The following is a 22042-nucleotide window of genomic DNA, read 5'->3' on the forward strand; positions in this document are numbered from 1 at the left end:
CTGGTACAAGCTCAATTTTGAGGACGTTTGCCTACTCCTGTGCTGAACCAATTCAGGAAGTTATCACTGGGTGCCTTAGAGAAAAATGAGTACAATAGGAGCCCAACAGACTTATGTGCCAAGAATTATGGGAACACAGGGGAAGGGCCTTTAACCCTGAAGGGGTCTGAAAGGCTTCCAGGAGGAGGTGACCTCTGAGCTGATCCCTGAAGGCTGCCTATACCACCTGCAAAGAGGAAGGGAAGCCTACAGGGGTACAGTCTGCCCCAAAGAGATCGCCTCTCCCCTCCCCCTTGTGAGGCTGCTGCTGCTAAACGGGACAGCTGTCTCCTGCCACTGAAGACTTGAGCAGGGGAGACTGGTGAGCAACACCACCAAAACCATCAATCCACTTGTCATCACTATCAGGAGAATTAAGAAAATCTGTTTCTGCCTAGCTGGCTGCCAGCCACACCTGTACATTACAATTTCAAATGTGATGAATACCCCACCCAGTGGTGTGCTGGTGAAGGATGACGACTGGCTTTCTGGGGTGGGGGGGACACTAATTTCTAGTGTTTGCCAATTCCTATGGTAGAATTCTTCCAGTGTGGCCAGTTCCAAGCTACCAATCTGACCAAATTTGTCACCGAATNACTTGTCATCACTATCAGGAGAATTAAGAAAATCTGTTTCTGCCTAGCTGGCTGCCAGCCACACCTGTACATTACAATTTCAAATGTGATGAATACCCCACCCAGTGGTGTGCTGGTGAAGGATGACGACTGGCTTTCTGGGGGGGGGGGGGCACTAATTTCTAGTGTTTGCCAATTCCTATGGTAGAATTCTTCCACCGTGGCCAGTTCCAAGCTACCAATCTGACCGAATTTGTCACTGAATACAGAGTTGGGGAGAGACCGGCAGAATTGGTTTTGTAAGCCTGTGCACACCCCTGGGCTTATCACAGGTCTTCAACATCCTATTTCCTTCCCAAAGATCCCTGCGGAAAAGCGAAAGCATTCCTGAAGAGAGAGAGAGTGTGTGTGTGTGTGTGTGTGTTGGCAGGGGTGGGGACAAGGGACAACAGACGACAAGGTCCAAAACTAATATCACCGCCTAGATAAACACACAAACATACAAGAGGTCAAGAGGGGGAAGTTCACACATCTGACGAAGAAATAAAATCGACAAACCTAAGGAAAACCCATCTGCAAACCCAAGAAAACTTTTTGAATAGATGTTCATCTTTTCCGATCTAACTTCTTAACCCTCTAGATTGACCTCTTCCAATTAAAAGGGCAAATGTCCTCATTTATATCTCCTTCCCACAAACACTTCACACAGCATCCATTCATCCCAGTTTCTCACCCAGGGCACAGTTGGTTTCAAAGGCTGAAGAAGGCAAATCACGGAGGAGCCCTTTCCCTCGCTCCCTTCCCCACAGACACCTGGTGAGAGAGGCACCTGCACTGTTCTATCGGACACTGGTTCTTAGAATTGACCGTGTGTCAGAATCCCCTGGAACGCTTGCAAACACACCCCAGGGTTTCTGCATCAGGAGATCCAGGCAGAGGGGGCGGGGCCCAAGAACCTGCCCTTGGAACAACCGCCCAGGAGGGGCTGACACTGCTGGGCTTGGGACCCCCCTTTGAGAACCACTTTCTTAGAGGATTTTGGATCCCTGCCATCAGGTCGTCTTGAGGAAACCACAACGCCTCCTAACAGCCCCATTTCAAGGGCAGACGACAAGAGTTTACACCCAGCCCTGCGGCCTGCCCGTCGCTTCGTACGTGCATCTGCGCTGGTGCCAGCGTGTGTGGCCGGCTGTTACGACCAAGGGTGGAGAGCAAACAGAGAGCTGACGCTGTTTAGGGGGGCTCTCAAGAGCCTCAGTGTTAATTCATATTTCGCCACCACCTGGAGGCTTCGCTCTGCCCCACGTGGTGGGCTGCACTGTTCCACCTTCTAGTTGAGGAAGTTTAGGGTCCCAAGAGGGGGCATGACCTGCCCTTGTTGGACTGCACATTTTAGACTGAGCCCCGCCTTCTTTGCACCCCATTTCCAGGTAGGGGCCCACTGGGACCAAGGTCAGGAGGGAGTAACAGGTGGGGCCTGATCACAAACCGGGTCATCGCCTGGTTTCTTCTTGTCCTCACTCCACATGAGTGTGCTCCCGGGACTCCTTGCCCGACCCTAGCGGGCCCTGGATGCTGTGTTTCCGGAATTCCTGTTTCTGATCGGTACAGCTTTCCTTCCTACTCTCTTGCTGTCACACGGGCTAGCAGTTACTTCCCATCACTGGTCAGATGCAGGCTTGCCCCCGACAGCCCTGACTCCACTTCACTGCTGCGGGTTGAAAGGCTGCGTAACTGTGCCCAGGGGGCGCCCCATCCCAGCAACCAGGTGAGGGGCACCCTTCCAGGCTGTACTTCCCAAGGGCACAAGAGCGAGGTAAGCATGTGCTAGCCACTGTCCTGCCCAGTGGGTGCTGTGGCCCCACACCCCTCCCAGAACTGCACCCACCTCTGCCTTACTTCAGGCACAGAGCGGGGTTTGGCAGGGGCCCCGCAGAGCACCGCCACCCCAGTGTTCTCCCAGGGCCTGCTGGGAGGGTATTCAGGAATCCGTCCTGTAGGTTCCACAGCGTCTCCCTTTACGCCCCATTTGCTGCAGCGGTGGACAAGAGGAGCGCCTGACAAAAAGTCCATGTGTCCATAGCTGGAGAAGTACCTTTCAAGTATATACCGTGCAGTCTCAGAAACAAATCAGCTCTTCCGATGTCCCAGAAAAACATGGCTTGAGGAATTGCTCTGCCCATCGCAATTGGGTGGCCCATTGGGTCAACATCTCTCAAAGACACCCTTCGTTCAGCTTTTAATGAGTAACCTTAGGCCAGGGACCTGACCGCTCTGTGCCTCAGTTCCTCACCTGTAAAACAGGAGCAACTGCGCTGCCTACCTCAAAGGCTTACTGTGAAGATTAAGTGATCGCATGTGCATACTGTTCTCCTGAGGATGCCTGGTACAGGCAGCCAGGGCCTAGCTCTGCTAACGGTGCTGCTCTCATTACTAGAGAGGCCACAAATTGTGTGTTTGCCTCATTTCTGTCACTTAAGAGTCTACAGCAATTTGCAAATAAATGAAAGATGCATCTTTTTCCACCGAAGGGTTCCTTCCGAGTACACTCTGTGTTTTCCCTACAGAAAGGGAATCGCGGGGCCCATCCCCCCACGTGGTCAAGGAGGAGCATGGAAGGGCGAAAGGGGCCCTCGCAGGGTCTACCCAGGTCAAGCCGCCTTTCAGAGAGAAGCCACAGCTGAGCAGCAACCACAGACAGATCCAGCAAGTGAATCAAACAATCGCCGGCCGAACAAAAGGAGCCCCCCCGCACCAATCCCACACTTACTTCCAGGACGGTCCATTGTTCCACAACAATAGCGTCGTAGCCCTGGACGGTTTTGCTATCTTCTGTGGAAACAGCTTCAAAGATGAATACTCCATCTGTCAAGCTGTGTAAGGAATCTGTGGAAAAAAAAAAGAGAAGGGGGGGGGTTCTGTAAACGGCCTGTGACAGAAGCCTTACAAGCAGGAAAAATTTTCACTGCATTCATTAATAATCCCAATCAGAACATCTTTTCAGCATGTTAATTAAAGAAGGCACACACAGCCATAGAGTCTAGCCCCATCAGAATGAATGAGACTAATTTACCTCTCAGTTCTGAATAATATCCTTGATTTTATGAGCCCAAATTTCATTGTTAGCAATCACCATTTGATTTCACGCGTCTACCTTCCTTTGCACGCTCCCACGTCAGGATGCACCAGGGAGAACTTGTTCAGGGCCAAACACAGTCATTTAGAGAGAGTTTTTAGAAGAAAACTATATTTAGGTGGGAGATATTTTCTTTAAGGGGGGATAGATAGAACACACCAGATCTGAGTCTGTCAGACGGATTCTGGATGCGCGGGTTCCTGGAATTTCACAGGATGCAGGCTGCTGTAAGGATAACACATCAGGCAGCTCTTGTCAAGAGGTGGAATTTGGGGGAAGGGAGAGTTTTCCCAAATGATTTATCACTGAAAATGTTTCCCTGGGCATTGCTTTAGTCAGTGCACCACGTTCTGAGCTCTGTACAATTCAACAAATGCACCTCCCACATTCAGCACAAATTAAGGCTGCCTTGGGCAACGACGGTGTAAAGAATATTAGAACAGGGTCCCCAATCCTGCAGAAAACATTAAGGGAGGAGCTTTCTGCGCCCCCCTTTTTGTTAATGACTCCTAATGCCCTAGATTCATTTACATTAGTGATTATGGGAAAGAGGACTGGACTGAGAAGCAGGTGATTTGGGTCTATGCTTTATCAATGGAAGTGATGTGACCCCTTTCAGGGACTTGGTCTCTTATCTGCGGAATGTGGTGGTAGAAAGAGAATGCTCCCTCCCTCTCGACGGTAGCAGAGTCATTAGAATAAAGTCAAGACTAAGGTGACTGCTGGGGAGACCAGCCAACTAGGGGCTTACCCATGTGACTTGCTTGGCTAATGGGACACTAGCAGGTGTGATGCAAGCAGGAGCTTGAAAAGAGCTTGTGTGTGTGGTTGAGCCTGATCTCTGTGTCTGCCACCACTTTGAGAGGACATGCCCCAGCTGGCTGACTGGTTCCAGGAGGACGAAAGGCAGGTGGAACACAGCTACCCCAGTGAAGCTTAGCTTAGGTCAGCTGAGGTCCGGCTGGTGAGCAAGCCCAGCTGAGATCACCGCCTAAGTGGGGGTGCTCCAGCCAACCCGCAAACACATGAGAATAAATTATTACTGTTTTAAGCCAATGAGCTCAATAAGCTCTTGTTACACAGCATTATCGCAGCCGTAACTGACGGATACAATGCCCAACCTAAACCTAAGAAACATGAGACCAGTGTACTTCACTTAGCCTGGGAACATTCCTGACTATTCCAGAATGATAGAGAGACCTGACCAGCTCAACAAACCATGGCTTTGAAGGCAATTCCTGGAGCACAGCAGTCTCATCCTGGTATTATTTCTATCTGACAAGATAATACTCCATTTCAAGGAACATCCCTGTGGGTTCATCCATACCATGCTCCAGTTTTTTTGTTTCCTATCTTGAGAGTCTGTTATCAAACAGCCTTAGCAAAAGTTCTAAGCTTGCCTTCCGCATCTGCTCTGCAGAAAGTGTTCCCTAAGTGTTTGTTCGATGCCCTACGAAGGGACATTTTACAAAGGTAGCCAGGGAAGAAGAGAGCTGCTCTTCAGCCTAACTGCATTACAAGCATTTTGGGGTCCAGGACAAGCGTGGACCACAGTCCAGCTCACTCTGAAAGTTCTGGCCCAGCAGGAGCCGCTACAACAGGTGTGGCCTATGGCACAAACCCCCTTTCAACAAAGCCGTCCCGAGTACTGACCTGGGGATGCGAGGGACCAAAAGACACTCAATGATTCCTTTGGGATTATATCGACCCACCACAAATTCCCTCGAGGCTTCTACAGAAACATGTTATATCCACTTTCCAAAGTCTCTATCCACACATCTCCTCAAAGGAAAACCTCCCAGCCTTTTAAATGTGCTCAGCATGTTCTTTAAGTACTCAAGTGCCCCACTTGACACAAACAATATGATGGTATTTCACCTGCCCGTGGCACTGTACTGCAGAGTTGAGGTCCAGAAGGCAGAAGAAGACACTGCAGCCCACCCAGACTTTCTTTCCCATCCCTGCCTGGCTGCCCCTCCTTCCTTCTGAGTCGTGGGCCTGGGGTGAGGGCTGTGTGGTCAGTGGGGAGAGGTATGGCCGCACTCAAGGGCATGAAGTAGGAACACACCAGGCTTTTATTTCCCAGCCTCCTCACCCGGTGTCTGCCTTCCAGCCTCTCAGTCCACTGCTCCACTATCTCAAATCCACAGTGCCGATTCACCTACTTAACTCCAAAGCCAGTTCAGAACGGCTGTCAAAATTTGGTCATCTGTAACAGCAAAAAAGTCAATGAACCACAGAGAGCAGACAGCTGGGCTTTTAAACTGCCCCCTGTTTTGACGGCCTTGTCCACTCCTGTCTACTCACTGCCCTCTGGCTCAGCCTCACTGTAATGTGCACCAAGCTGGGTATAAATAGATCTTATGTGAAGGCTCCCGGTGTAAAAGGTTAAATCGCCCTCCATCTATGGAAAACACTCCATTATCACTGCATTTTTTATAAAAGTAAAGCAGCTTTCCTACTGTGCACAGAGAGCTATTTGCTCTGGTATTGTATAAATATTTGATGCCGGGCTTTTGGCTAAAGGCCACCTTAACACTCTAAGCTTGTGATTTACAAGAAGGATGTGGGAAAAAGAGATTTGCCCTATTATCCCAAGAGGTAAATTCTATGAGGCAACAGCTCTTCCCCTGTAGCCTCTGAGACATTGAGAGTCTGTCTAGCAAGCTAACCTCCAGGCTCACCCTAAGCTACTCTTCCCTAAAGTCTGGCCGGAAATGTGCGCACCGTAACAAGTGGTCAATGTATGTGGTCTAGAAAAAAAAAATGTTACTGTGCTCCTTTTAACCAGCTAGACTGCACCCAACTGTCCACACTGGGGCGGCTGGCATGACTGATATCCTTGGCTCTCTGAAAGCCCCTTCGGCCCCCATCAGGCACTGCATGATGCTCACGGCACCACCTTGGTTCCAGGCAAGGCACGTGCCAGAGCCGTGACCATAATTGCACGTGTTGTCATACCAACCTCGAGCCCCACTGCCAATGTAAACACTGATCAGCCAATCCGGGGTCATGGTGCCACATTGCTTCCCAATCACACTGCAGCTAATCTGCTGACATTATCAAAAAAGCAGGCAGGCTTGCTGCCTTCCCTTGTTCTCCAGCTCTTGCCTCCTCTCTTAGCCTTCCTTCCTTCCTGCATTCACAGTTTGAAGCAGTGGAAAATCTACGGGAGAAATTACTCCTTTTCAGTTCTAGTAAGGGCTAGCTTGCAAGTACCATTGAACTGACAGATGGGGAAGACAAGCTCTGATTCATTGCCTTTGTACGAGAAGCAGTGGACCAGGCACAGTTTGTAGTTTCTCACTGAGAATCACCCCCACCCCCAAAGTGTGGCATTCCCTCTCAGTGGCTGAGAGAACAGAGGCTACTAAAGTTAAACCACTTATCCATACTCAGTGGAAGGTCAGGGTCAATGTGGGCCTCAAATGCAGATGGATGCTAAAACCTCTGCTCTTTCACCAGCTGTCAGGTGTGCCCTGAGGCTGCTGCCTGAGCAGGCGTGGGCCAGGGACAGCCTAGGTGCCTCGCCTTGGGAGCAGGTGCTATCTAACCAGGACTCCACACTCCCTATCTGGGTGTCATCTCAGTGCGGTCACAGTGAGACAGCCTTGGGGCTTGTTTGGGGCCAGATCTGTGCACATGCCATGCCCTCCTCCATGGAGCAAAAAACCAGGTAAAAATATACTGGTAAGTGAATTAAGTTATATATATCCACATGAGGGATAGTATACAGCAATGAGGAAAATGATCTGCAATTACATGTGAATGTGGATGAATCTCACAAACATAACAAGTGGAAGAAGCCAGGTAAGAAGGGCACACTCCATTCCTATCAAGTTCAAATCTACAAACCAAAGCCACAATGAGATGCCACCTCACACCTGTTGGAATGGCATCATAAAAAAGACAAGAGACAACAAGTGTTGGCAGATTGTGTAGAAAAAGGAACCCTTGTGCACTATTGGTGGGGACGTAAATTGATGGATTCATTATAGAAAACAGTATGGAGGTTCCTCAAAAAATGGAAAAAAGTGGAAGTACCAGCAATTCCACTTCTGGACATATATCTAAAGGAAATGAGATCATCACGCCAAAAAGGTTTCTGCACCCACCTGTTCACTGAAACATTTTTCACGGCAGCCAAGACCTGGAAACAGCAAGACCTGGGAACACCTTACAGATGTGCTTCTGGCTCTGCCAGGTTTATTTGCAAGGACACTAACCATCTTCCGGTGCTCACCGGTGTCTCAATGGATACAGAAAATGCGATACATACAATGCAATGCCATTCAGCCACAGAAAGGAGGAAGTCCTGCCACTTGAGATGACATGGATAGACCTTGAGGCCATTAGGGTAAGTAAAAGAAGTCAGAGAAAGACAAATGCTGTGCCACGTCACTTACGTGCGGAATCTAAAAAGCCCAGCTCCTAGAAACAGAGATGAGATTGGTGCTTGCCTGAAGTGGAAGGTGGGAAGAAAGCTGGGGAAGGCATCAAGGCCTCGAACTTCCCGCTGAAAGATGAGTAAGTCTGGGGCTGTAATGTGCGGGAAAGTGACTGCGGTGAACAATACTGTATTGTGTGTATTTGAATGCTGCTCAGAAAGAAGATTTTAAAGGCTGTCATCAGAAGAAAAAAATCTGTAGCCATATTTGGTGACAGATGCTAACTGAGCTTATTGTGATAATCATTTCATAATACACACATACATCAAATCATTATGTCGTATAACTTTAATACAATATTATATACCAACTATATCTCAATGAAACTGGGGGAAAGGTTCAAAACCAATCTATGGCATTTCATGTCAGGACTGCGGTCGCCCTGGGACTTAGGGGCTGTGAGGGGGATGGGGAGGGTTTCTGAGGGGGCTTGTATGTTGCATTTCCTGATCTGGGTGCTGGGCGCATGGGTTGTGTGCCCGGTGAAACCCACGGAGCTACATCCTTTCTGTACACGTGCTCTACACGGCAATAAAAAGTTTACTTAACGATGTGCTATGGATACAAGAGAACTCTCATTTAATGGTGTGAGTGAAACCTACCCCCTCCGTTGTTTAATTGGCTCCTCAGAGAGGGAAGCCGTAGCTGGAACCACCAGAATGAGCGTGCTTGGAGGTGGCAGGGTTCCAGGGAGCAGCTACTGGAAGCAACTGGAACTACTCCACTCTTTCCCCCATCCATTCCCTCCACCCCTAGCTCTCTGATCCCCCAAATCTGCGGCTCCTGGTGATGCACACCACAGCAGCAGCATGGCTGAGCAACACCCGGAAACCTTTATTGATCACCTTCTGTATACAGGCACTGGGGCACTAAGATGAACAGGACACAGGACCTGTCCAAGAGTGTGAAAGTATGTCTATGTGAAAGGTATGTCTCAACATGTTTCATTTGAAACATGTACCTGCTTTTGACACATATGCTTCGCAAATATAAAGTCATGTAGGTTATGCTAGGTGTCAAAAAGGTGGTATAAATATCAAAAGATGCTTGGATGTAGATGCAGCTGGGGCACCAGGGAGAGTCGCAAGGAAGACAATCTTTAAAACAGTAGGAATGGAGACATCTAGGTGTAGAGTGCCTCCCGACATGACATGTGTAGATCACAACACCATCTGGAGTTGTTCTAGCCATGAGGGCTTAATTTATCAAGGCCTTACAACTCAACCCCACCTCCTACGAAACAGGGCCAGGGGGGATAAGAAGCAGAAGAGAAGGGTAGGCAAGCTGTGTGGCTCTGTGAGGCACTGACCAGACGTGTCCAGAAAGCAGGACACCCAGCAGGGTAAGAGGCTAGTGTTACTTCAGACAGGCAGGGTCATAAAAAATGACTCTTCTAAGTAAAAAACAAGTGAGGACAGGGTCACCATATGCCATACATGTCAGGGTCAAAAGGGAGTCCCTTTTGGCGTGGACAACTTGCTGCAAAGGATGTTTTTGAAACAATGAAGACATTTGAATCTGGACTGGATAAAGATGATACTTCCAGGAAGGGAAGGACTTCGGGGCTAGGAGAGGGGGAAGGCAGGTTCAGGGTCATGGTAAGGGTAGAGGGAGGGCCAGGACAGGGCCTAGGCAAGGGCAAGGAGAGTACAGCGAGGGCAGAGTGAGGTGGGGACAAGGACAGGGTGAGGGTAGAATAAAAGAAACAGCAAGGACAAGGGCCAGGACGGGGCAAGGAGGGTCATGGTGGCAGCAGCCATGGTGGACGGTGACGGCAGCGGGGATTCTGCGGGGCTGGGAGTGCTTGGTGCGAAGTCAGGTTCCTGGGTGGATCTTCAGACAGTGGGCAGCCGGCTCCACCTCATCCCGATCCCTGACCCCTGGTACCTGTCGACTCCTCTCAGCAGCCGGCTGAGCAGAGGGTCTCCCTTCCTCCCTCTTCCGCCCTCCTGGAGCACAGATCCGGGCCTTTGTCTCTCTGGCTGGAGTGTTCCCATTAGGCTGCCTGCTCTGCTGTCTGACCAGACCCGGGACTCATCCACACTGCCCTCTGGCCACCCGGGTCCTGAGGGTGGCCACACTGAGGGTGGCCCTGGAGCTGCCCTCCCTCCTCAAGGGCCACCCAAAGCCCCGTTGGGGGCCTCAACTTCTCACCAACACCGACAGCTCTTTTCTCTCCTCCCCTTGTCCCTTTTCCCCACTCATACCCTTCTTCCTCCCTGCCACTTTCTGGCCACGGCAATGATTTGATCACTCTGTGCCTCGGTGTGCACAGCTCTGACACGGGGACAGCAGTGCCCCCTTCGCTGCATTGCAGGGGTAAATGGGTTGCCGTGTCTGAGCGGCTTGGAGTAGCAGCAGCACATAGAAACTGCCGAGCAGCCGTGCCCATCCGCACACAGCGCTTTCCCAGGGCCTTGGCTTGCCAGGGTGCCAGGGCACCAGGGCACCAGAGCCCAGCCTCTCCAGCTCAGCCAGCCAGTCACTCCCAGGGAGGAGCCCTGGACACGGTGAACAGAAGCCCAAACCTGAGGACCAGGAAAGACTTTCCAGGCCCTGGGATTAAAGCCTCGAAGACAGAAGCTGGAGTCTTCACTGAATACTTGAGGCTAAAACAGCATCTTATTCACAGGACAAAGTTCTCATGAGTTTTATGGCTCTGTGGGGAATATTCTGGAGCACAAAGATCTGTGTAAGTCAGGACGGGTGCTTTTCCAGACAGTAAACAGCTTAAAGATGGGCTTCTGGCTCTGCCCGATTTATTCGTAAGGACACTAATTATCTTCTTAGAAACAGGTTCCTTCTGATTATGATTAGCTTGCTTTTTTTTCCAATTCTGGGAAAAGAACATGTACATATTTCACCCCCGGCCAAAGGAAACCTTGGGCTTTTCCAGAGCAGAAACGCCCAAACCCACTAAGCGTCATTCCCATGTCATGCTCTCCCTCTGTCAGAAACACACAGGGTGAGACGGTGCTTGACTTTCGAGTGGGTTTAAGTTAATTTTGTGCTGAGAATTCTGCCGGTGTCCCTGAGACAGTCGTGTAGCTCCTGTGGAGCCCTCGACGTGGGCAGCCCTGCTGTGGAGAGGTCCCAGGCTGAGTGGGATTTCACAACCGCACTGGCTGGGGAAAATTCCACGTCTGTCTGCCTCCAAGGCTGGAAGGCTAGATTCAACGCAGCTAGAGCCAAGGGAGGCTATACCAGCATTTCAACGCCCCTCCCCCAGTCGAATCTGAAGAAAAAAGCTGTGTAAATTACCTGCGTTGTTGGATTCAAGGTCAAAGAATGGGGTAAGGAGAAGTGGAGGAGATTCTGCCTCGGCCGCCAAAGCCACAACAGCTAGAGAGACAGTAAGTGCCATTGCCAACTTCCAAGGCGACCTCAGCGGGGTTCAGCTTGCTCTTGACATACTTGGGCAGTGAGGCCAAAGAGAAAACTGCCCTTGTGACTCCCGGATCCTCCTAGGGGCCGGCATTGCCAGTGGCTGTCTGAGTAGCTGCTCCCTTCAGTGACCCCCTGAGCATCCTTAAGGTGTTAGCACAACTAACCATCAGGTCCCCAAGGAGAAATTTAAAACTATGCAAGGCCACAGAGAGCCACTGTGGGCACCAGGAGGAGATGAAAGGAGCTGACGTTACCACAGTGCAAGCTGGGAGATGGGGTGTCCCTGCAGGAAGCAGGAAGCAGGAAGCAGGAAGTTCTTCCCCGGCTTCCCCAAGTGTTGATGCGTCGAGGCCATGACCACTGCCCCCAGGCCGATGCCACTGGTGTTTTTAGGTGTCTCTCAAAAACGCAGGGTGACATTCTCTAGCTTCAATGGGCTTTGCAAGCTCCCATGGAAGGCCTCCTTGTATACAGGGAGGTTACCAGCCTTGCTGCCAGAGAACGGAGCGCACTCCATTAATTATGTTAATGAAATGGATACTCTAGGACTGTGCTGTCCAATACACCAGCCACTAGCCACACAGTCATTGAAATTCAAATGAATGATAATTACATTCTAAAATTCACTTCTCGGTCCTCCTAGGCACTTTTCAACTGGTCATTAGCCGCGCATGGCTACGATATTGGACCGCTGCTCGGGACGCAGTCCTAATGTCATGCACCCATTCCCCAAGTGGTTGTGGCCCACTGTGCCACACAGTGCCTGCTGCCGGTATCCCATCACCTTAACAGCAGGTATCAGTATTTAGTTAGTACGACAATCAGGGATGGCGTCCAAGTTTAGACATGTCTGCTATTCAGTGTTCTAAGGCTTTGGATGCTTTACAGAAGGTACATTCAGGATTAAGACTGAGGTCTCCTCTGAACATCTCCAGCCTTGAAATGTTTGCTGGCATTTCAAGGGTTGCACGTGATGTAGAATCCAAACTCCGTTCCTGACTTTGTGAATTCTTAGACGACTACCCAACAACCAAGACACTGTGCTGCCGACGTCCCTGCTCCATTGCACTGGGATTGCCAAGTTCAGTGTGACGATTCTCTCACCTAGGAACCCTGCTGACTGGCAGCCCAAGGACCCACACACGCCGGCTGTTGGCCCCACTCCCCACATTGCCTCCCAGCTGGGGTGCACCCTAATGACTCAACCTGCCTTTCTGTTAACCCGAAAACCCTTCTTTGCCTGACACACTTCCCCACTTTGGCCAGGCAGACCTTCTCTCTGTCTTTGAGAAGCCGATGACAACGTTGCTGTCCCACGAGATAACCCTTTGTTGGGGAGGGAGTGCTGCGTGCCAGAGACCCAGGAACAACGTGTATCCCCACGGAACGTAGAGGAGCCAGGCTGTTCAGTTCACATCTCTGCTGTTAATTCCAAGGTGCTGCTACTGCTACTTCAAACTGTAACAGCGTCTACGAACAATTTGCACTTTCGGAGAGGCATGATCCCAGGGGGTAATTAACAAAACCGGGGACTAATCTTCTTCAAAGCCTCGAAAAGCAACAGAGATCAAGACCACCACCACTGACACAGAATCACTCCTCCCTCTCTGTCATTTTAGAAGATGCCTGAATGACCCCCAGAGAGGTTTAGAGAGCACAGGCCGTGGGCTTTACGGGGAAAACTCCTCACGATGTGTTAATTAGAAATCAAATGCAGCATGTTTATTAGCTGCAGAGCTTTGCTGAACGGCACAGGCTCCGGAGATGGGCTCCGAGGACAAGAATGAGAAGCAGAATGTGGAAGGGCCGCCCCCGGGGCTGCGAGTTCCATACCATTGACCATGGCGAGGTGGAAGACAGCGTTCACCAGCACGCCTCCTTTCCGGAAGTGGTCGCTCATGTGCTCCAGCCAGTTGGCNACTCCTCCCTCTCTGTCATTTTAGAAGATGCCTGAATGACCCCCAGAGAGGTTTAGAGAGCACAGGCCGTGGGCTTTACGGGGAAAACTCCTCACGATGTGTTAATTAGAAATCAAATGCAGCATGTTTATTAGCTGCAGAGCTTTGCTGAACCGCACAGGCTCCGGAGATGGGCTCCGAGGACAAGAATGGGAAGCAGAATGTGGAAGGGCCGCCCCCGGGGGCTGCGAGTTCCATACCATTGACCATGGCGAGGTGGAAGACGGCGTTCACCAGCACGCCTCCTTTCCGGAAGTGGTCGCTCATGTGCTCCAGCCAGTTGGCATCCAAGCTGCTCACCGCCTGGCCATTGGTGGAGACCCGCAGAGGAATGGTGACGGGGTAGTACTGCCGGCGCTCCTGATGGCTCCTCGGTTTGTTGAAAAGGGCGTAGATCTCCATTTCTGTTGGGATCGGTAAAGGGGGTGGGGAGACAAGAGTTTCAACAGGGGTAGAGAGCTGCCTCATCAGGTCGAGTGGAGTCCCTTAGGAGCCTGCAGAAATGACATCACAGGTGACACCTCTGTGGGTGTACACTGCGGACAAACAATACAACCTGAGTCTGAGTAGAAAGTTGAGAGTGCTGGAAAAGTGACATGGGCCCCAAAGGTTGAACTTCAAGTGGAGGACTTGAGTTTTGAATCTGGCACAGAATGAACTGCTCTTATCTGGGATTAATTTGTACAGTTGGGGTTTTGAGAGGACAGAGCAGACAGTCCTAGAAATTCAGACAAAGGTGTTTTGAAAGAAAAAGCAGACATACTTGGGCGAGAGCTGGTCTTAAAAAAATAGTAAATGTACACAGGCCCATAAAAGCAAAAAATACTGCTGTAATTCCAGGAACCTTGTACGCCCCCTGAACTCACTATTTATAAACTGCAGTGGTGTTTCCTGGGGCTGAACCCATAACACTTAATCAAGTACATCAAAAATACATCATTGATATGTAAAAATAAATACATTCCCGTAAACAAGGGTTCCTTCCTGGAGTGGTCAGTCTGCTCAGCCAGGCCGGCAGACACTGGAGGGGGGCGCTAGACTTTCTGTTCCTTCATTTATAGCTCAGTTCTTCGAAGATCAATAGTCACCACCAGCCAGCAGCTGCCCCACGCCCGCCGCCCGCCGTACGTGCTGCCAGCTGCGGGTGAGCAGCATCGGCCTCCGGGAGCAAACACCTGGATTCCCAACCTAAAAGTCTGAAGGTCTATTTCTGTGCTACTGGTGCAGTCAGTCAGAGTTCACCAGGCTTAAAAAGCTCTGCTTACACAGGCTACTCAGGAATACGCTTTGGTTTCCAAAAATATCTGTTTCAATAAGAAAATCGCCACCACTGTTTCAAAGAAATATTGTCAAGGTCATACACAATGGCTGACATTAGCAAAAAAGACAGAGCGTACCCACGCGCCCTGCAGGAGACACCTGGCCTGCACCCACGCTCTGGGATGCTGCATCTGCTCTTCCAGCATTTCACAATTTTGGTACTATCCAAATAAATGGACTCACTTTCCTTTATCTAAATAAACACATTTTTAAAAGAAAACTGCTTCCATATCATAAGGGAAACAACTACCACTTGCTATAAACAGGAGACAGTGATGAGGCACATTAATACCAAATATGTCCATCCGTGTAACACCTAAAATTATCCCGCACAGGAACTGTATTCAGGGCAAAGGAAGTTTTCTCCCAGCCCCATGTGAGCAAGCATCAGCAGGGGTCTCAGGGGAGCAATGTGGGGCCACAAGCCTCTGTCATCAGCAGGAGTTAAGCTACAGGAAGGGAGGGGCCACTTCTAGCTACCTATTGGCTGGAACCAATTAGAAAAGGGAGGTGTCCATCTTCACAAGGGGCCACCTGGATTTCAAACAACTGACTCTGGCCTGTTGATTATCCCCACCCCGAATTCCCTTTCTCAGTCCACTTGTCTGACTCAGGAAGCCATCTCCAGCCAGCAAGCACTTTCACATGATAAATCAGATCTTGGTGTATAGAACTGGCGGTCACTAGACTACTTTGTGACTTTGAAACACACACTTGGAGGATGCTAGGTCATGCAAAGCAAGGTTCATAATGGAGGGGAATCAAGCAACAGATTGGAGCTGGGAGTGGGGACAGGATGTGAACTAGGTCATCAGGTATTTTCCAGCCCTGAGTGCCAAGGAATTCAAGTAACAGTCATAGCTACCAAGGAAAGAAGATAAGCAATGCTTTAATAACTCCTTGATTTCATTTGGATTTCTTCAAAAGCAGACCCTGGGATGTAGTTTATTTGGGAAGTGATCCCAGGAAACAGAGTGAGAGGGGAGAGGTGGGAAATAGGGGGGAGATGAGAACCAGTGAAGGGTGGCATTAATGAGAGGGTTACCCCTCTGGCCTTTGGGGCTCAGTTTCCCTGAGATGCTGTAGAGAACACACACCTCAAACTGCCTCACCAAGGGGCAAGGAAACCAGGGCCTTATTCCTGGGGATTGAGGGCCATTCTTGAGGCATTAATTCTGGGCCTGCTGGGCGTGTTCCCATTCTGAGGGACACCTGTAGGCTGAGAAAGCTGGTCTCAGGTGACTCCAAGGGGGGCCAAAGCACCAGTCACCAGAGTCTGCTACAGTCCAGTACAGATGCACAGAAAAAAAAGAACGATCCATCACAGGCTTCCCATGGAAGAAGCGAGTGGGGAATATGGAAGTGGCCAAAGTCCAAAAATATATGCCAACCCTTGGTCACATGGGATCCCCCCCACACATGGCAAGACAAAAACACAACTTGACCAAGTGCGTAATGAAACAGAAAAAGGGGAAGGCCAGAGCCAGAAGTGAGAGTGTGGGGTGGAAGGGAGGAGGGGGACCATCACACCAGGTAAGTGTGCGGCACTGACAGCGCCCCCACCTTCCCGTCTGGACCCTCCCTGGGCTGCAGGACCACAGCCAGAGACAGAAATGCATTTTCCAGGAAGGAAAGGAAATACTGCTGGAATCATGGGCCTCCAAAGTATTAGTAGTAATGAAATATTGGGAGAAACCTGATTTCAAATGCGTAACCCTTTAGTAAACCCCTCTGTCCCACTGTCTCCTTGGCCCCCATCCTCTCTGCACTTAACGTGGAAACCAGCCAAGAGAAACCAGCCCTGAATGATGTCCTTTGATGTTTGAATATTCTGATTCTCCAACACACATGAGCAGGCACCAGGGATTCCAGAAAGAATCCCCAAGTTTATTTAAATTTTCTCAGCTGCTCTGTGACTCTGTCATGACCCCAGCTGGAAGGTATTTCCAGGCATGGGACAGAAAGTCCCAAAGGAGGGGGACGGCACTGTTTCTGAGAATATTCTGAGAATGGCTGAAGACCTGGGCGGGCACAGCACCGCGGAAGCATCACCACTGTCTTGTATCTCTGCCCTGGCTGGGTGGCTCAGTTGGTTGGAGCATCGTCCCTGTACGCCAGAGGTTGAGGGTTCAATTCCCAGTTAGGGTACGTACAGGAGGCAACCGATCGATATAGCTCTCTCACATCAGTGTTTCTCTCTCTCTAAAAGTCAATAAAAACATGTCCTCAGGTGAGGATTAAAAAAATAAAACAACTGTCTTCTATCTTTGTTTTGTCTTGCTATTTCTCCCTGACACAGTGGACCTAGCCTTATGCCATTCAGATCCTCTGTGTCCACACAAATTCCTGTAATGTGATAGATGATGCTTGTATGTTTACTGGATTGACCTAAGCCAGATAAGTGCAGGGAGCTAGGGGAGGACAAGGGGACATGGGCCCCACTGGGTGCTGCCAGCCGTATAGCCAGGCCCACTCTGGCCCTGCTAAGATCCGGGGAGCAGGGCAGAAGGAGGCAGAATGCCAGTTCTGAGGCCTGCACCAGGCAGTAGGACCTTAGGCATGAGGTGGAAGTCTGCAGCCAGTCTGCAGGTAAGGCCCCAGAGAGTCTTTGACCTAGGACCAGCTGGGTCCTGGGGTTCTAGGAGACCTCCAGGCTGGAGGAAAGAGAGGGTTCAGAGTCTGGCTTAAGGCATGGGGCTCCAAGGGCTAGACTGGGAGAAGGAGCAGGCTGGTGAGTTAGCTGGATGGGAAGAAACAAGTGGAGTCAGACTTGGCCTGGTAGCATGACCAAGTGGGGAGCTAAGGTCTGCTGAGGTCATGGGCAGGGGGAGCTGAGCCAAATGGTTTGCACTGGGAAGGTTGGACTGTGGGCACCATGGTGAGAAGAGAGGGCAGAGGGCCTTGGGCCCATCTGGATTGCTGGACCTGGAAGAAGGCTGCTTCAGGCTTTGATCAGGCTCAGAGACTAATAGCAAGCCCCTCTGGGTCTGGCTGAGGCCTGTTCCGCCGGGCAAAGTGTGGGAACCACTGCATGCACTGTGCACCACAGGGATCCACTGGTAAGGATCTCAGCAGCCACAGACATTCAGGCTGTATCGACAAGAGCCTTTTCACCTTCCCCATCTCATGGGACTCTCCCAGTCTCCACCAGCTCTGCACCCAGAAGCCTTAAGTGGGTCCCCCAGAAATCATAAACTGGTAGGTGGCAAAGCCAAGAGTCTTTCAAACCCCAAAGCCCGGCTGTTTCCCAAATCTAACAAGAGGCTAATCTCATCAATACACAGAGAGCAGGAGCTGATGACCACGGGTGGGAGTTCAATAGCTGTTTGTTAATGGACTGGAAGGCCAGAAAGATGGTGGCAGGTGGCAGACTGGGATGGGGGCAGACCCACGGGGTAGAACTATCCTGGGGGCGCGGGAAGGGAAGGTGGCCACGTATCCGAAAAGCCAGACTCAGGAGGGCACCTCCTCTCTCTCCACTCACACTGAGCTGCCCGCCAAGGTGGCCTACTCACTAAAATGCCCGCAGCCAAGAAGCACCCCTGAGATCGCTGGCTCGGGTTTCTGACTGCCATTTCTAAGCATTTTAAGTGAGTGGGTACAGGGTAGGAAGGGCAGGGCTTTGAAGACATTTTATTATTGTGTCGGCGACAGTGAGAATAATTCTAATTTGTATGAACCTGTCCCGCCTCCTTGTTTCTGTGACCAAAGTTGCAGCCACAGAGACGCAGAGGGAGGGACAGGACGGGAAGTGACAGCTGGACATCTGGCCACGCCTTCCTAACCTCCCTGCAGTGGCCTCCCCCACCCAGCCTGTTGGTTACATGTGAAGAAAACATACCCCCCCCAGACAGAAATGCCTCCCAAGGGGCCCGTCACGGGGTGGAGGGAGTGTGAGAAAGGAAAAGGGAAGCATCCCGGAGCGGCGAGGCACGGGGCTGTCGCTGTGCCAGCTCAGGTGATCTCTGCACAGCGAGGCCACCAGACCAACAGGAGATTCCCCGGGACCAGGAAATAAAAGTCGATGTGCAGGAAGAAAACCGCGTGATGGGCTCCCCAGGGACCCACGCGGGCGAGAGGAGCATGACCTCTGGACCAGAGCCGCTGCTCTCTGGAGCCTGTGGGAATGGGGAGGGGGCGACCTGCCCTGCTTCCGGATGAAGAATTCGCTGGCAGCCCTGCCTGAGCAGTCGCAGCCTCAACTGGCTCCCCTAGGTCTCCTATAAAGGAAATAAATTAAACGAGGGGAAAGAGGGGGAAAGGAAGGAGGCTCCCTCAGGACATTTTAAAATTGTCTTGCTGTGATTGCCTATTTAAGCCCACCTGGCAGAAGGAAAAGTAAAACACTTCACCCTCCTTAGGGGTCCCTGAGAGAAAGGCAAGTAGAAATCTGAGTAAGCAGTGGAGACGCTTGGCGGGCGGGGGGGTTGCTCATGAAGGGTGGTGCTCGTGGAGGGTACCGCGTGGTGCAAGGAAATCATGAGACTTCCCAGGAGAAAGATTAGTAGAGAGGCTACAGTCAGAAGAGGGCCATGGCTGGAGTGGACAGGGTCCCTGGACATGTGGTCTCCAGGGATGCTGAACACTAAAGCTGTGAGATGAACTTGGACTGCACGAGGGCACAGAAATGGGCACAACAGCAGCATCTTCTGTCACAGAGCTGCTGTGCATGCAGTTGGGGTGACACACGGGCAGAACTCAGGTCATGGAGAGGGCTGCCGCCATCATGGCCGTTGTCTGCCCTTCCGCCAAAAGGCCAGGCCCGGGCATGAGGGATCCCTGGGTGCTCACTGGCTCATGAAAAATATCCCACGGCTCGTTTAGTCTACAAAAAGAGAAACAAGATAACACTGAGCTGCCTACATTTCAGAGAACCTATGGCCTCCTGAGCAGAAAGATCAGAGCCAGACTTGTGTGCAGACAGTAGATAGCTGCCCACCTCATGAGATCAGGGGAGAGGGGGAAGGGGAGGGGGTGGTGCTATAATGCCCTCCACAGCTAAAATGCCCATCCGCCACTGGGCTGACCACCTCCCGACACGCGCGAACCCATCCGTATCCTGCAGCCGAAACTAGTTTTCTGCTAGACAATAGGGACTTGAAGAAACGAGACACAAGCCAAGACAGGTGGGTGTCCAGGGGTCTCTGTGTGTTTGATGAGTGATGGGGAAGGCGAAGAGTCACAGGACAGCAGAAGGCACCTGGGGGAAGGGTGGGTCCTCAGACAAATCCCCCCAATTAACTCTCCCAGGTGTTGACCACAGAAGGCAGACCGTCTGGAAAAAGTCTTGGAGAAAAGTAGATTCCGGCACAGGGGAACCTCAGGATTAACTGCCTCCTTTCTCGAAGCCGGGGTTCCATGCAGAAGCCAACGTCAGTGACCGGGACTGTACCCCAATAATAAGAGGTCACACTTATGAAAGTGCTAAGTGCTTTATATGTACATCTCCTTTAACCTTTCAGCAAGGAACGGCTGTCCTATCCATATTCTACAGGGTAAGACACTGACGCACACACAGAAGGGTCCCCTGGCCAGACTGCCTAGCAAGAAGAGAGCAAGCTGGCATGTAAATAGTCTGGTCTTTTCCTAACAGTGGTTAGGAAACCACTGCGCTACCTGCCCCTCCACGGCTCCTGCCCCGTTCTCCTGGGGGTGTCAATGCAAGCCCTGAACCCTCGCCCCCTCAGGCTCCTGGATTATAAAGAAGGGCCTAAGGGGGCTCACCTCCCTTCTCAGGATTCGGGGCACAAACACGCAGCCCGACAGCAGCGAGCAGAGGGAGGTTTCTGGAATGAGATTTGGGCATTCATTAGGAGGCACACACAGGCTCTGACGGTGCTCTCAGCTCCGCGGGAGGGAGCAGAAGTCTCCCTCAAACAGCGAAAACCCTCCTAAATGAAGAGCTCTACTTCAGTGTATATTTAAGAGGGACCCAGGCCTCGTGAAACAGTAATCCTAATGTATCCAAGAACTGAGGCAGCACCCATCTCTCCCTCTAAATCAACTTTGCAAGTAAGTCCCCTGAATGAAGTACCCTACAATTTTCTTTTCAGGAAGCACTGACAAGCCCTGGCCTGATAGCTCAGTTGGTTAGGGCATCATCCTGCTATGTCAAGGTTGTGGGTTCGATCCCTGGTCAGGGCACATATGAGGATCAACCAATGAATGCATAAACAAGTGGAACAACAAAAAAATTGATGTTTCTCTCTGTCTAAAACCAATGAAAAAGAGAAAGTATTGTCATAACCAAAATAAAAAACCCCATTTCACCTTCTTTTCTATTTCAAAGGATGGACTGTTCTTCATCATTTATTTAAGGCTAATTCCAAGAATTAGTAAATAAATAATAACATTAACCAGGGAGATGACCCGGGAAGGCAAAAGAGAAAGGCCTCCTAAGGTCTGGCAGTCTCCCCCTGGCAGTCTTATTACTAATCCATCTTCCAAAGACTAGAAGAGGCCCCACAGCTCAGATACGTGCACGACTCTCAGGAAACGGCTGGATGTTAGATCTCCTGGAGGAAGAAGAGGACAGGGAATTGTGGGGAAGTGAAGAGAAACATCACTCGCTAAAAACTGAGGGTCTCAGCAAATCTTTCTGGCCCAACAGAGTATCATACAGGAAAGCCCACGTACAGAGGTGAATGGGATGGGTACTAAGCCTGTCTGGGGTCACATGCCTGATCGGCCAATTTTCAGCCCGGACAAAGACATTTACTCTCCGAACCTCAGTTTACTCAGCCGTGAAATGGGCAATGATACAAGAGCTCACCCAAATCCTAGGGCTATAGGGAAAATAAACAGATCGGTCATATAAAATGTTGATTGGCACAGGACCCGGTCCCTGGAAGTATTAACAAAGGTCGGCCACTATCACCGCAGTTGTGCTGATAGGGGAAATCCCTAGTCTAAAAGCGCATACGCTGCTGCTGGCCCTTACAATGTGATTAAGAGGACTCACATATCCTCGCCGAGTGTTCTCCCCGTGGTGCTGATCAATCGACTGTATGAAACGCCCTGAAATCTGGTTGTTTACAGCCTAGCGAGTTGAATCGCCAGCTTCCCGCACAATTTGGTCTCAACGGGCTTTCTGGATCTCTTTCTTCAGGCAGATATTCAAAACCAGCGAACCAAAAATGGAGCGTCCGTTCTGCACCGAAGCCAGCACGTTAACACTTC

General features: G+C 50.7%; 1 protein-coding gene across 3 annotated transcripts in view; it reads right to left on the bottom strand.

Moving 5' to 3' along the window:
* RFTN1 (raftlin, lipid raft linker 1) overlaps positions 1-22042 on the bottom strand; it is a 188673-nt gene that overhangs the window by 35085 nt on the left and 131546 nt on the right. For 2 of the 3 annotated variants that reach the window (XM_037061356.1, XM_037061354.1), the window contains exons 6-7: positions 13744-13959; positions 3385-3500 (exon numbers count right to left, since the gene is read on the bottom strand). In XM_037061356.1, coding sequence (XP_036917251.1) covers positions 3385-3500; positions 13744-13959 — 332 coding nt within the window. The remainder of the gene's footprint in view (positions 1-3384; positions 3501-13743; positions 13960-22042) is intronic. The other variant, XM_037061355.1, reaches the window with a different exon arrangement.

The sequence above is a fragment of the Sturnira hondurensis genome, unplaced genomic scaffold (assembly GCF_014824575.4).
Source record: "Sturnira hondurensis isolate 20B ecotype Veracruz unplaced genomic scaffold, ASM1482457v3 Scaffold0013299, whole genome shotgun sequence".
NCBI lineage: Eukaryota > Metazoa > Chordata > Mammalia > Chiroptera > Phyllostomidae > Sturnira > Sturnira hondurensis.